We start from the raw sequence: 16,387 nt of genomic DNA on the forward strand, positions 1-16,387 counted from the left end.
ACGATCCTACTCCGTCTCTGACGTCTCATGCATATTCCAGATGCATATATATGAAGCCATCTAAACCCTATAAAATCATTTTCGTGTTTCATTCGGGATATGGTATGTCCGAATTGGCTTATTCACGCCTACTACTTTTTATTCGTCTCACTCATTTATGATGTATATATCTAGTTATATACAATATGTGTTATTTCACATTAAGTTATTAAAATCTGTCAATTGGTTCTTCATTTTGTTTCGTTACATTCAAGATGAGTTCTTCTGAATCTCCCATTGCCAAGAGATTAGAAGGTAAAGTAGCAATTATAACTGGTGGAGCAAGCGGGATCGGTGAGAGTACAGCAAGATTATTCGTTCGTCATGGAGCCAAAGTTGTCATTGCAGATATCCAAGACAACCTTGGAGAAACCCTATGTAAAGAAATAGATCCGACTGGCGAAATCATCTCTTACGTTCACTGTGACGTAACTAAGGAAACAGATGTTGAAACCCTAGTTGACACGACGGTTGGTAAGTACGGAAAGCTAGATATAATGTACAACAATGCTGGAATATTGAACAATTTGGGTGTATCGCTACTAGATACCAAATATGAAGATTTCAAGAGAGTAATGGATGTTAACCTAGTTGGAGGATTTTTTGGTGCTAAATATGCAGCTAAGGTTATGGTTCCTGCTAAAAAGGGAACCATACTTTTCACAGCTAGTATTGCATCAGTACAAGGAGGGTTATCCCCGAGTTCCTATACGACATCGAAGCACGCACTGGTCGGGTTGGCGAAGAATTTGTGTGTTGAATTAGGGCAGTATGGGATTAGGGTTAATTGTGTTTCTCCTTATGGGTTGGCAACACCATTACTGACAAAGGCAGCAGGAGGTTTGGGAGTTAAAACACTAGAGAAGCCACTTAGTGAAGCTGGTGTTTTAAAAGGGGAGGTCTTAAGGGCTCAGGATGTGGCAGAGGCAGCATTATATTTGGTTAGTGATGAGGCTAAGTATATTAGTGGTCTTAATCTTGTTGTTGATGGAGGATATACTACTACTAATCCTTCTTTTGCTACTGCTGTAATTGCTAGTCAGCAGTAGTTGTAGTACTAATCTCTCTCTCTCTCTCTCTCTCTCTCTCCTCTTGAATTTGTTAATTGGGTTTGTGATCATTTTTATGTTTTTTTGTGTACCTTTTCAACTTTTGCCACTCAATAATTTCTTGTGTTAATTGCTGTTGTTAGTTTGTCAAAAATGATAGCCAGCCAGATAGAAAATATGTCAACTAAAATAGGTCATGAACACCTAGGATCTTTGGCCATCTCAAAATGAGATGTTGACCTGAAGACGCAGCCAATTGATCCAATTTCAGCCGTGACTTTTTATTTTGCTCTTGTTTATTTGTTTCTCTTAAATATATAGGCATTTCTCTAAAGTACGAAAAATGCCAAGATAATCCCATTTTGTGTTTTTCTATGCATAAATATTCTAAAACTTATTTTTATTTAAATTTAAATAAATTTTGATTACCTCTCTCTTAAAAATAAAAATTTAAATAAATAAATTTTACAAAAAGACCAATTTATGTTTGATTTTTTTTGGAAGAGAGAGGTAACCTAGAATTTAGGTGGGTGCTTTGATGAAGAAAGAAGAGTTTCCGGAGAAAAAGTCTGAAAACCCAAAAAAACACCCACCAAACAGACCCCTCAAGTTGCCTGCATCAAACCGCGGACCGAAAATGGTCGACGACGTCTTTCTTACCCCTCTCTTCTCCTTATTCTGTCACTTTCATCTCTCTCACTTCTGTCTCTCTCTCTCCTCTTTTTTTCTCTCTCTTTCTCTGTCTAAGTTTCGGCGAAGGGATTTTCCCCTTCGCGAGAACCCTTCGTCTGGTTAGGGTTCCTTCGTCTGGATCTGGTTCTTTCAGATCTAGACGAGTTTCCGGCGAAGGGGAAATCCCCTCCGCCAGAACGTTATGAGAGAATGAGAGAGGGAGAGATGATAAGAGGAGAGAGAGAGAGAAGAAAGAAGAGAGAAGAAATGATGTAGATTGTTGCGGAAGCGTTATGCAATAGAATCCACCATTAAAAGTATGATAAACTAACTAAATAAACTGATAAAAAACGACAAAACGATATACTTGATTAATAATAAACTTGATAAACTTGATTGATGAATATTCAATTAATAATAGGAAAAGATGACCTAGTCTCGCTTATATAGAGTTTTAGACGAACCTAGATAAACACGAAATAAGAAATATGATTATCACTAAACTCTAGTTTCCTTGATTGCTACTAATCCTAATCTTGAAAACTCCTAAACAAATAAAATACCTCAACTTAGAAATACCTAATTCTTAAACCTAGGTGACTTGACCGTGAGACCTGACTTTGCCATGGTCGAGAAGCCCATGCGGCTAAGGATGGTCTACATCATACTCCCCGTCCGAGAACGAACTTACCCCCAAGTGAGACTCAACAATGCGATCCTTAATTCTCACTTTGCGCGAAATTTACCGAAAATTCAAAGAAGACAGCGATGGACCAAAGCACCCACTATAATTTGGATCCCCTGAAGCGGAGAATTTCACAAAATCAATAGAACTGAATAAACGTCCAATAAATTGCGACATCGTCCGTCATCTTTTAATTTGATGAAAGATTCAACAAATACTACCTCCTTTCGTGGAAAAACAACAATGAATGGCGTCTTCCATTCCAATACGCATACGACCTTGTTTCTTTTAATAACCAACTTAAATATATAACTCAAAGGAATCAATTGTATTCATTATAAGTACTAATCTCTCACAGTCAAACTTAAAATATTTATGCCCCCACTTTTTTCACTAAAGTAATTGAACATACCATTCATGTTATTTACATCCAAATCAAGATCTTTGTAGTTGAAGTAAGCATTTCTTGAAAATTTTGAAACATAAGAAGCCAATAAATTATGATACTCGCGAATCCAACTTATTTGTTTGTCTAAATCACTTACTTGTAGTCAGTTCGCGTCGCACAAGATATTATATATGTTACCTGCTTTTCTTGTCAAAATATTTACAACTAGATCATTAGAAATAAAATTGAATGAATTTGACAGTTTTGGGTTATCTCCGGGTTCCCAAACATATAAAGCTATCAAATAATTTTGTTGATGTTGAAGTTCTGAATACTCCAAATCAAAATGGAAGTCATTGATATTCGGCTTATGGACTAACTCAAAAGAATCATCAGATGCAACCTTAATGGAGGTATATTTTGTGGCGAGGAGAAAACCATGTGGTGCGGTTAGAGCACCAGTTCGACCAACAAGTGAAGAATGAGCCCCATTAAAGATAATAGAAGAATAGACGAGTCACCTGGTTCCTAAATAAAAGTGTGATAGTTCTCAGAAATTTGAGACCCAGAAATTGGCTTGAAAATACTTTCCAATTCCTTATTCGTATCATCAAATTCATCAACATTCAGACTTGGACCACCACCTAGATCCCATTCAAAAGTTTTTACAGTACCCATAATCATATTAGCCCTAATTTCTCAACCTCTAAACAAATTCTTTCTTTCAAATCATGATCTCTAACAATACGAACCTCAAAAGGAATTTGAACTTCAACTAATGGTTGAGCAAGTTCAATAGCTTTTGTATTTGTAAGAAAATCAAAATCATCTTTAAGTTTTTATTGAGATTCTTCATCTGTATCAATAAATACATCATTAGATTTCCGATCATGTCTAGGATTCAGGTTACTTTCTTCTTCATCCGTCGTTGGGCCAATTTTGTTCATTTCAAGAACTTCTCTTTTGACAATATCGATTACGGAGGTCGATAGAATTTTAGATGATAGTCTTCTCGGTTCAATTTTTGCTTTGAAATAAGATAAAACTTCTTTTTATTTAAATCCAAACTAAAATAAATTCTGATTACCTCTCTCTCTTAAGAATAAAAATATAAACAAAAAATTAATTTATGTTTAATTTTGTTTTAGAGGAGAGAGGTAACCTAGAATTTATGTGGGTGCTATGGGGAAGAAAGAAAAGTTTCCAGGGAAAAAGTATGGAAACTCAAAAAACACCCACCAAACACATCCCTCAAGTCCCCTGCATAGAACCGCCGACCGAAAATGGTCGGCGATGTCTTTCTCTCTCCTCTCTCTTCTCTTCTCCTCTATTTGTCTCTCTCTTCCCTTTTCCTCTATTTGTCTCTCTCTTCTCTCTCACTTCTTTCTCTTTCTCTGTCTAAATTCCGGCGAAGGGGAAATTCCCTTCCCCAGAAGTTAGACAGAGAATGAGATAGGGAGAGAGGATAAGAGGAGAGAAGGAAAGAGGAGAGAGAGAGAGAGAAGAAAGAAGAGAGAGAAGAGCTTTGGTGATGGTGATCGCCGACATTAATGGTGGAGGTCGCCGGAGTTCTAGTGGAGGTGAGAGTGTAAGAAGAAAGAATTAAAAATTGAAAAATATTGAAGGGTGACGTTTGGAGGAAACAAAAAAGTTTTGTCTCCACACAAAAGTTATTGCCCCAAAGACTTTTCTTATTTCCCCATGACACTGACCAATTTTTATTTTTGTTTGGATTTGAATGAGAAGGAATCCTTGTGCAAAGATAGAGGCATAACATAAGTTTAAAAATTAACTTCCATCTATGTCAGCTTGAAAACCTTCAACTTTTTTAGATTCCGTTGCTTGACACGATAGTCCTTTGTAGCTCTTCAGTGGAACTTTTATATGTTATTGGAACAATGTATATAATCAGAATGTTTAATTAGTAAAAGAAAATTGTAAAACTAGGGTTTCAATGAAAACAGGAAAGAAGAATTGGGGATTTTTCGAATAAGCTGAAAGAAGGAATTAGGGTTTTTCTATCCCTTTTATACTTAGGTCATGAATAACAAATATGACCTAAGTCTTTTTCTAAGAGCACTCGCAACAGTCAAAGCATTTTGACTTCAGTTGATTCTCTAAAAGCAGCCACAAAACTCTTGAAGACTTTTCTATAAAGGCAACCTGCAACAAGAAGAAAGTTAGTTACTCAACTAAATTTCATAACAAACTTTTTCTGTTATTTATAATTTCTGTTTTTCCTCTTTGATCAAGTATAAAAGCAAATCATTGTAATTGAAACATTTATTGAAATAAAATAGAGCAAAGAGAGATTTCTTACATGGTATCAGTCTAGGGTTCTTAAAGATCCAAAGCTAGTTTTGTAGATCCAAAACTAGGGTTTTCTCTCAAACAGCTCAATAGCAATCATCATCTCGCAAGATAAACAAAATCAAGATTAAAATTCAGAAGATTTAACATTCATCATCATCAAAATATCAAAAAATTGAAGAATTCAGTTTCAAAAGGTTAGAAAATTACTTTTTTTTCGGACTTCTTTCCAAGCAATCATCAAATGGCTTCATCTCAAGGTAATTTGCCCCCAATTTCATCTGTTACTAACTTCATAACTGAGAAGTTAGATGATTCTAACTTTCTCATGTGGAAAGACCAAGTAGAAACCCTTCTCAGCACTTATGACTTGCTAGGGTTTGTCACAGGCACTATTGAATCACCACCCCAACTTAGGATCATAAATGGGATTGAACAAGTCAACCCAGACTTCCAACAGTGGAGGAGTAAGGAGAGTTTTGTGAGATCTTACTTGAAAAGTACTCTTTCTAAATCTGTTTACTATGATACATATGGGCTGAACTCAGCCAAAGAGATTTGGGATTATCTCTATCTTACTAATAATGAGGGTCTTGAGTCTCAAGAAGATCAATTAAGAAGAAAGTTGCAGACAATAAAGAAAGGAAATTCCTCCATAACTGAGTATCTTAGAGAACTGAAACAAATTTCTGATTCTTTAATGTCTGTCAATGATAGGATCAGTGAACCTGAGTTAATAAGGTTTGCAATTCAAGGTTTAAGTGTAGATTATGATCCTTTCACTATTGCTATTAGGGCAAATAATGAACATTTAACCTTTGCTCAACTTAAATCAAGATTAGTTCAACATGAGCAATGGTTGTTATCAAGAGACACTGACCAAGAAGCCTACTATGTGAAAAGGTATAATCAGAAGCAATATGCTAAACCAGGGTATAAGCCATCACCCACATATTATAGAAATCAAGGTCAAATAAAGAAAGATGCTACAAGTTCACAAATTCAAGTCAAACCATCATCAAATTCTCAAACCAAAGTGGGTATTAGGGCTGATGACTTTGATTTCACCACTGTCCCTTGTGGTATATGTAAAAGATGGGGACACTCTGTTGGGGTTTGCTATTTTAGGTATACACCAAATAAGCCTCATATGGGCTATCATTCAGAATCTCAAAATCAGCATGAGGCAAATGATTCTAGTATAGAAAACACTCATGATACTATAACAGAACCACAGTCTTACTTATATGAGGATGAAGCTTTACTTGAATGTAATAATGCTATTCTATATGAATTTGAACAGTCCAATGATGATGATGATATTTTTCAAGAATGTCACACAACTATTGTACATGATCAGGATAATGATATATTCTCAGATTGTGTCTCAGTCATGACAGATTTTGATGAATGTCATGTAGTCACAGAAGCTAACTCAGTTAAAGACAGGGCCTGGCTGGCTGATTCAGGAGCCAGCAGCCATATGACACACACTGCTTCAAATCTTACAACTAGTCAATCTTATCAAGGCACAGAGGCTGTTATGGTGGGTAGTGGTAAGTTCCTACCAATCACTAGCACTGGTTCTTCTCAGTTATCTACTTCTAATCATACTTTTGAGCTAAATAAAGTGTTGTGTGTTCCAAATCTTAAGAGAAACTTGTTGTCTATCTCAAAATTTACTAAAGACAATTCATGCTCAGTTGAATTTCTGCCTTGGGGTTATACTATTAGGGACATTTGGTCTAAAAAGCTCTTGGCAGAAGGTCCTATGAAACAGAACTTATATCCTATAGAAGTTCATAACAGTCTGCTACAAGATAGGTCTTATTCAGCTAATCTAGCTCAAACTTCTACACACTATGACATATGGCATGCAAGACTAGGTCACTCTCACCATGGTGTACTTCAACAATTACAAAAGGAAGATAAGATTCATTTTTCTACTTCAAAAGAAAAGTCCTTTTGCTCTTCTTGTGAAATGGGCAAAAGCAAATGTCTTCCTTTTGAGGATTCATCTACAACCACCAATACTTCACTTCACTTAGTTCATTGTGATGTTTGGGGACCAGCCCCTGTCACCACACCTAATGGAGCTAGATACTATATATTATTTCTTGATGATTTCAGCAAATTTAGTTGGATTTATGCTATGAAGGTAAGGTCAGACAGTATTAAGTGTTTCACACACTTCAAGGCAACAACTGAAAATCTACTTAAAGAAAAAATTGTCTACTTTCAATCTGATGGTGCTCCAGAACTCATTAAAGGGGAATTCAGAAGTTTTTTGGACAAGAATGGTATTATTTTCAGGAGTTCATGTCCCTATACACCACAACAAAATGGGAAGGCAGAGAGAAAGCATAGACATATCACAGAACTAGGTAATACTCTATCCTTTCATTTTTCTTTACCTAAATTCTTATGGTTTGATGCTTTCAACACAGCAGTATACATAATTAACAGAATACCCACAAAACACTTCAAGGGTTATCACCATATGAAGTTCTTTTTCATATTGTTCCCAATTACTCCCACTTTAAAATCTTTGGTTGTGCTTGTTTTCCACATTTGGGAGTACTTAGAAAAGACAAGTTAAGCCCCAAAAGCCTTCAATGTGTATTTTTGGGATATAGCAATGAACACAAGGGGTACAAGTGTTATGAACCTATATCCAAGAGGGTCTATATTTCTAGACATGTTACTTTTGATGAAGGAAACTTTCCCTATTCCAACATCCAACAGCACATGTCTAGTGGTGATCAGAATAAGCACTCACATGTTAGCTTACCTCTGCCATCTCTATCAAATAGACAAGCAATCTCTACTGAATTAGGGACACCTAATAATAGTACACCAGCTAATTCAGGTTTTAGAGAGTCTGGTTCAAGAGACTTGGGCATTTCTAATAATAATATTAGTACACCAGCAACATCTCCTGTTCCAGTGTCTATTCAGCAGCCTAGTCAGATTATAACCAGGGGCAGAAATGGAATTATCAAGAGTAAGCAACTGCCATCAGACTTTGTGGCTCATTACACATCATCTCACACTTTAGATGTTGCCTATTTGTCCATTCTAGAGTTACCTACTGAACCAAAATCTTATAAGGAAGCTGCTAAACATAGTGAATGGACAAAGGCTATGAATGATGAATATCAAGCTTTACTAGATAATGAGACATGGTCTTTGGTCCCATATGATAAAAATATGAATGTACTTGGCTGCAAATGGGTCTTCTAGCTCAAACAGAAGAGTGATGGTACAATTGAAAGGTATAAAGCCAGACTTGTGGCTAAGGGCTTTCACCAACAAGAAGGGATTGATTATGATGAAACATTCAGCCCAGTGGTTAAAGCCAACACTATTAGGATTGTACTCACAATTGTAAAGCAACTTGATGTGTCAAATGCCTTTTTACATGGCATTCTTGATGAAAATGTCTACATGATTCAGCCACCAGGGTTTGCACAAACAGGCAAAGAGACACATGTTTGTCATCTTCACAAAGCCCTATATGGGTTGAAACAAGCTCCTAGGGCTTGGTTCAACAAGTTTGCCTCATTCCTTTATCAATATGGGTTTCATAAAAGTAGGACAGACCACTCAATGTTTGTCTATCATTCCTCATCAGGGACTTTGATTCTATTGTTATATGTGGATGATATCATCCTCACAGGCAGCTCAACTACTCATATTGATTCCTTGATCAAGGACTTAAGTGTGGCCTTCAAAATGAAAGATTTGGGTTCCTTGTCCTATTTTCTAGGAATTGAGGTTTCTTATGATCCAATAAAGAAGAATATGCTTCTAACTCAAAACAAGTATGCCTTACAACTACTACAGAAAGCAAATTTATTGGATTCAAAGCCATCAAAACTGCCTGTATCTACTGGTCAAAGAATTTCACTTACAGAGGGTGATGAGCTATCCAATCCAACATAGTTTAGAAGCTTGGTAGGTGCCTTACAGTATCTCACTTTAACTCGACCAGACATATCATTTGGAGTGAATTACTCAGCACAGTTCATGCACAAGCCAACAATATCTCACTTAGTACTTGTAAAAAAAGATACTTAGATATATTAAAGGGATAATGGGTTCTGGTATTAAGTTGGAAAAGGGAGATTTAACATCTCTTCAAGCATATTCAGACTCAGACTGGGCTGGATGCCCTGACTCGAGAAAATCAACAGGAGGCTACTGTTTATTTCTTGGTTCGAGTCTAATCTCATGGAGCTCGAAGAAACAGGCTACAGTTGCTAAATCTTCTACACAAGCAGAGTATAAATCATTATCAAATACTGCAACAGAGATGGTCTGGGTATCTTACCTCATGGATGAACTTGGTTTTCCCTTGAAGAAACCGTTCGTACTATACTGTGATAACATCAGTGCGAAGTTTCTTGCTTCGAATCCTATCTTCCATGCGAGAACAAAACATATAGAGGTTGATTACCACTATGTTAGGGATTTAGTTTCGAATGGAACCATTGTCGTTCATCATCTTCCAACAAAGGAACAGATTGCAGACATATTCACTAAAAGGATTCCACTCGATCTCTTTGATTTCTTTCGGAACAAACTGATGATTCACAAGTCTTCATCATCGGTTTGAGGGGGGGCTGTAAAACTAGGGTTTCAATGAAAACAGGAAAGAAGAATTGGGGATTTTTCGAATAAGCTGAAAGAAGGAATTAGGGTTTTTCTATCCCTTTTATACTTAGGTCATGAATAACAAATATGACCTAAGTCTTTGTCTAAGAGCACTCGCAACAGTCAAAGCATTTTGACTTCAGTTGATTCTCTAAAAGCAGCCACAAAACTCTTGAAGACTTTTCTATAAAGGCAACCTGCAACAAGAAGAAAGTTAGTTACTCAACTAAATTTCATAACAAACTTTTTCTGTTATTTGTAATTTCTGTTTTTCCTCTTTGATCAAGTATAAAAGCAAATCATTGTAATTGAAACATTTATTGAAATAAAATAGAGCAAAGAGCGATTTCTTACAAAAATGTTAGGCGAAAAAACCCCTAAATAATAACTAAATTTTAACCCACGTCGGAAATTGTATTCATGTACCCAAAGACGGTGTGTACCCAAAGTTTACAGCTCTATTTGATACACTATAGAATAAGATTTTTCAGATGCCATGTCGTTGCATTCATGTGAAGAATTTAAAATTTTGTGGGCTGTATTAGTTAAATTAAGTCAAGCTTCACAGTATATAAGAGAAATTGAAGTTTCAAAAATTTGCTAAAGCCTAGCACGGGGAGAAGGGACCGCGTTTTAATAGAGCCCAATCTTGGATATGGAAGACCCAATCAAACACTACTTTCATAAGTTTATAACCCAACTCTCTTATTTATACCACACTACTTGCAAAAAAATGAAGGAAACACAAGCTGAATGCGCCTTAATCTACTATTATATAGATCAGCACAATTGAGGGGACTTTTATCATTCACAATATCAAAGTTGTAGTTTATATCTATCTTGCTAATTAAAATAAGATGTATAGACTCAAACAAGAGACCTTCTGTTACAATTTTCTAATATAATCAACGTTTCTGAGTTGAGTTTATGTCGTTTCTTCAACTATTTTCTAATATTTTTTCTATTGACCGTATCTTATATTCGGGCAGAAAAAATAGTCGGTGGGTTTTCTATTTAAATAACATATATATAATATTTGGGATTCGTTAACCCATGTGGATACATGGCTAACATATAATAAATTGTTTAACAAGTTGACTTGCTCTTATCTCAAAACAAAACGATCCTACTCCCCCTGGCGCATATTCGAGATGCATATATATGAAGCCATCTAAACCCTGTTTAATTATTTTTCGTATTTCATTCGGGATATGGTATGTCCAAATAGGGTTATTCACGCCTAACAACATAGAAGTGTACCTTACTTTTTTATTCTTCTCTCTCATTTATGACTGTATATATATATATATATCTAACTATATACAATGTGTTATCTCACATTGAGTTATTAAAATCTGTCAATTGGTTGTTCTCTTTTTTTTCATTACATTCGATCAAGATGAGTTCTTCTTCTGAATTTCCCATTGCCAAGAGATTAGAAGGTAAAGTAGCAATTATAACTGGTGGAGCAAGTGGGATCGGAGAGAGCACAGCACGATTATTCGTTCGCCATGGAGCCAAAGTTGTCATTGCAGATATCCAAGATAACCTAGGAGAAACCCTATGTAAAGAAATAGATCCGACTGGCGAAATCATCTCTTACGTTCACTGTGACGTTACTAAGGAAACAGACGTTGAAGCCCTAGTCGACACGACTGTAAGGAAGTACGGAAAGCTAGATATAATGTACAACAATGCTGGAATGGTAAACGATTTTGGTGTGTCTTTACTAGATACTAAATATGAAGATTTCAAAAAAGTAATGGATGTTAACCTAGTTGGAGCATTTTTTGGTGCTAAACATGCAGCTAGGTATATGATTCCTGCTAAAAAGGGAACCATACTTTTCACTGCTAGTATTGCATCAGTACAAGGAGGATTAACCCCGAGTTCGTATACGACATCGAAGCACGCAGTAGTCGGGTTGGCGAAGAATTTGTGTGTTGAATTAGGGGAATATGGGATTAGGGTTAATTGTGTATCTCCATTTGGATTAGCAACACCATTACTGAGAAATGCAGCAGGAGGTGTTGAAGCAAGTAGGCTAGAGGAGGCACTAAGTGATAAAGGTGCTGTTTTGAAAGGGAAGATTTTAAGGGCTCAGGATGTGGCAGAGGCAGCATTATATTTGGTTAGTGATGAGGCTAAGTATATTAGTGGTCTTAATCTTGTTGTTGATGGAGGATATACTACTACTAATCCTTCTTTTGCTACTGCTGTAACTGCTAGTATGCTGTAGTAGTAGTTCTAGTCTCTCTCTTTCTCTCTCCTCTTGAATTTGTTAATTGGGTTTGTGATCATCTTTATGTTATTTTGTGTACCTTTTCAACTTTTCCCACTCAATAATTTCTTGTGTTAATTGCTGTTGTTAGTTTGTCAAAAATGATAGCCAGCCAGAAACTATGTCAACCAAAATAGGTCATGAACACCTAGGATCTTTGGCCATCCCAAAATGAGATGTTGACCTGAAGAGGCAGCCAATTGATCCAATTTCTGCCCTGACTTTTTAGTTTGTTCTTGTTTATTTGTTTCTCTTAAATATATGGGCATTTCTGTAAATGTCTTTTAAAACTTCGTTTTATTTAGATCCAAATTAAAATAAATTCTCATTACCTCTCTTAAAAATAAAAATTTAAACAAAAAATCAATTTATGTTTAATTTTTTTTTAGAAGAGAGAGGTAACTTAGAATTTAGGTGGGTGCTTCGGGGATAAAAGAAAAGTTTCCGGAGAAAAAGTCTGAAAATCCAAAAACCACCCACCAAACACACCCCTCAAGTCGCTTGCATAAAACCGTCGGTCGAAAATGGCCGACGATGTCTTTCTTTCTCCTCTCTCTTCACTTCTCCTCTATCTGTCTCTTTCTTCCCTCTCACTTCTTCCTCTCTCTACTCTTTTCTTCTCAATCTTTCTCTGTCTAAGTTCCGGCGAAGGGGTTCTCCCCTTCGTCTGGATCTGGTTCTTCCAGATCCAGATGCAGCCATCTCGTCTAATTTTCCAGACGAGTTTCTAACGACGAAGGGGAAATCCCCTTCGCCAGAACTTGGTGAGAGAATGAAAGAGGGGGAGAGGATAAGAGGAGAGAGAGAGAGAAGAAAGAAGAGAGAAGAAAATAGCCAACTGGAATTAGTGACGGTGACCACCAACATAAATGGTGGAGGTCGCCAGAATATGGGGGAGCTCGCCGGAGTTCTAGTGGAGGTGAGAGGGCAAGAAGAAAGAATAAAAAATTAAAAAATAATTAAGGGTGACGTTTTCCACCCAAAACATATTGCCCCAAAAACTTTTCTTATTTCCCCAGAACACTGACCATAATTTATTTTTGTTTGGATTTGAATGAGAAGTAATCCTTATGCAAAGACAGAGACGTAGCATAAGTTTAAAAATTAATTTTCCATCTATGTCAACTTGAAAGCCTTCAACTTTTTTAGATTCGCCTGGTTGAGCACGATAGTCCTTTCTAGCTCTTCAGTGAACTTTTATAATAATCAGAATGTTTAATGGAAAAAGAAAATGTTAGGCGAGAAAACCCTAAAATAATCAATAAATTTTAACCCACTTCTTTTTTTTTTTTTGAATCCAAGGGATACATATCCATTAATAGTGATAAAATCACAATGATACAAGGATGATAATTGTTATTTCTCTCTTTCGGATACGTCATGCTATTTACATACCTGTAAATGCAAATGCCTCCTTAAGGGGAAGAAATTGGACTAGACACGGACACTATTGGGATCCTAAAGATCCGAGAAAAGAGACCCTAAAGATCTGACAAAAGGATCCTAAAGATCCGACAAAAATAACTGAAAAAAACTAAAATAACCATCGCCAGTAAACCTTCAATGCCGCCGGAAAACCGCCTTTTTCACCCGACATAATTTAAATCCCCGTCGCTTTCGCCGGAAAACCGCCATTGTCGCCGGAAACCGTCGCCGAAAAACCGCCGTCAACACCGGAAAACTGCCACCACCATAGAAAAAAACCGTCGTCATCATCGGAAGACATAATTAACTCAGCAAGTCTCAACGAGTCAATTCCTTCTTCTTTGTTGCAAGTATTCGCCAACCACCACTCCCACATCCAATGTTTGATACATAGAAAGCAATGGAATTGATCTTGGTTCTGCCAACAACTATCTGAATATATAAAGAAGCATTCTCATGTGCTGCCTTCTTAGTATGTGAAGCAACAGAACTTAATGGAGTCTGGCTACTCTTGAAGTTGATACTTTTACAAAGAATGTCGGGTGGGAATGAAATTATCAGACCCTCCATGAATCAAAGAAGAGAGAGATAAAATCTCTTAGTCTCTGTCTTTAAACCGTGAAGAAGACAATGGTTCTCAACATCCGATGATTCAAATATGATCCTAGAATTATTTATGGAGGAAAACTAACTAACAGAAAAGGAAGAAGGGGATCCGGCTGTTGGAATTATATATTATAGTTAGGGTTGTTTAGTAATTTGCCCTTTAAGGGTCTTTTAGTCTTTTATCTTTACTATATATTTGCTATCTTGTAAACCTAGTTAAACTAATGAATAATCTCTCTTAGAGTGTTTTCTCCCTTCTTCTTCTCACTTCTTATTCTCTTTAAATTGTTATTGGTCTTCACATGGTATCAGAGCACCTAAGATGTTAAAGGAAGAAAAACTTTATCAAGATTTATAATGTTAGAATGGTTTAGAGGTTGATAGTGGTTGGATTTGTTGCCGATTTTACTCGGTTGTTTTTGGTTTTGTTGGGTTATTTTGGATTTGAAGAAGGTAGTACTGTATTTATTGGGTTTTGGATTTGAAGAAGTCACTTTTGTGTTTTGGATTTAAAGTAGGCGTTATTGGATTTGGAGGGGGCAGTATTAATTTTAACAAGGCGGTTTTGGATTTTGAGTAAGTTGTTTAAAAAGGCGGTTTTTAATTTTGGATTACAAAAAGGCTTATTGAGTTCGTTGGCTGGTTTGGGAAATTGATTGGTGGGTTTTGGTGAATTTTGAATTGGTGGTTTGGAAAATTGATTTTGGACGGTTTTAGTATTTGAATGGCTGGTTTTTGGTTATTAATTTAGTATTTGAATTGGTGGTTTTTGCAATTAAGAATAAGAAGAAACTTGATTTGGGTGTTTTAGAGGGAATCATTGGTGGTTTGAAAATTTGGTTCGGCTGATTTTAAAAGGAGGCAATTTTGGTTGCTGGGTGGTTTTAAAAGAAGGAAAACCAGGGAGAGGTAGTTTTGGTGATTAGGATCTCAAATTTCTAGCTATGCAACTACATGCTATGTCCACCTCTACTCTGCAAGGCCCTTTAGCGTCTAAGTCTTCTAGTACTACATTAGACTCACTTTCAGATCAGTTTCTGAGATTTTTAGCCATGCAACCCCATGCTTTGTCTTCTTCTGAAGGTTTGTTTTATCATACTTCTTCAGGTATGCCTTCTTCACCTTGGATTTTAGATTCTGGAGCTTCTCGTCATATGTCTCCTGACTTATCATCTTTTATTTCACTAAAGCATATATCTGATCTTCCAGTCCGAACCGCTGATGGCACACCAATGTCATTAGGTGGTATTGGTTCTGTTGTCACACCTAACCTATCTCTTCACAATGTTCTGCATGTTCCCAATCTTACTTTAAATCTTGCTTCTATTGGTCAGTTGTGTGATTCTGGATGTTTGGTTTTATTTTCTTCCACTGGTTGTTATGTGCAGGATGTACAATCACAGAAGTTGATTGGGACAGGCCGTAGGCATGGGGCATTATATTTTGTAGAGAAGCTGCAAGTACCAGATGTTGCAGCTTCCATTCCTGACTTGTCATCCTTCCGTTTGAGTCATTCCTCTTCTAGTTTTTACTTATGGCATTCTCGTCTTGGTCATGTTTCAGTATCTAGGCTAAAATATTTAGTGTCTACGGGTGCATTAGGAGATTTGCAGGTTAAGAACATTTCTGATTGTAGTGGTTGCAAACTTGCAAAATTTTCCGCTTTACCTTTTACTCGGAGTCTATCTGTTTCAGTTAAACCTTTTGATTTAGTTCATTCTGATGTATGGGGTCCTTCTCCCGTTCCCACAAAAGGAGGTTCTCGATACTATGTTTCCTTTATTGATGATTGCACTCGTTTTTCTTGGGTTTTTCTTATGAAACATCGTTCTGAATTTTATGATGTTTATCAACAGTTTCGAGCCTTAGTCAAAACACAATATTCCTCTATCATTAAGTGTTTTAGATGTGATTTGGGTGGGGAATATACTTCAAATAGGTTTCGTGAATTGCTTGCTATGGATGGAACTGTTCATCAATCTTCGTGTACAGATACTCCTGAGCAAAATGGTGTTGCTGAAAGGAAGCATCGGCACATCGTTGAAACTGCTCGCTCCTTTCTATTGTCTGCCTCTGTTCCTAGTGAGTATTGGGGTGAAGCTGTTCTCACTGCGGTAAATTTAATTAACAAAATTCCAACTTCCCATTGTTCAGGTTTGTCTCCATTTCAAAAATTGACAGGGCATGCCCCTGAATACTCGTCCTTAAGAGTCTTTGGGTGTATTTGTTTTGTTCTTCTTCCTCGTGTTGAGCGTAGCAAGTTATCTCCTCGTTCT

At 36.6% G+C, this 16,387-nt stretch overlaps 2 protein-coding genes across 2 annotated transcripts; both read left to right on the top strand.

Moving 5' to 3' along the window:
* Positions 1-228: 228 nt before the first annotated feature.
* Positions 229-1,218, top strand: LOC147568392 (short chain aldehyde dehydrogenase 1-like). The gene has a single exon (XM_086654833.1). It carries the CDS (start codon positions 255-257, stop codon positions 1,086-1,088), a length of 834 nt encoding a protein of 277 aa, XP_086510959.1. The 5' UTR covers positions 229-254; the 3' UTR covers positions 1,089-1,218.
* A 9,914-nt stretch (positions 1,219-11,132) lies between these two features.
* LOC147568393 (secoisolariciresinol dehydrogenase-like) lies at positions 11,133-12,158 on the top strand. The gene has a single exon (XM_086654832.1). The coding sequence runs from the start codon at positions 11,199-11,201 to the stop codon at positions 12,036-12,038; it is 840 nt and encodes a 279-aa protein (XP_086510958.1). The 5' UTR covers positions 11,133-11,198; the 3' UTR covers positions 12,039-12,158.
* Positions 12,159-16,387: the final 4,229 nt, after the last annotated feature.

Source organism: Eschscholzia californica, unplaced genomic scaffold (assembly GCF_041429995.1).
Source record: "Eschscholzia californica isolate CP2 unplaced genomic scaffold, dmEscCali1.0.p SCAF_1, whole genome shotgun sequence".
In the NCBI taxonomy this organism is placed as follows: Eukaryota; Viridiplantae; Streptophyta; class Magnoliopsida; order Ranunculales; family Papaveraceae; genus Eschscholzia; species Eschscholzia californica.

What these genes read in the sequence shown, in the direction of transcription:
- LOC147568392 (XM_086654833.1), top strand. Translation starts at nt 255, where the DNA reads ATGAGTTCTTCTGAATCTCCCATTGCCAAGAGATTAGAAGGTAAAGTA.
- LOC147568393 (XM_086654832.1), top strand. Translation starts at nt 11,199, where the DNA reads ATGAGTTCTTCTTCTGAATTTCCCATTGCCAAGAGATTAGAAGGTAAA.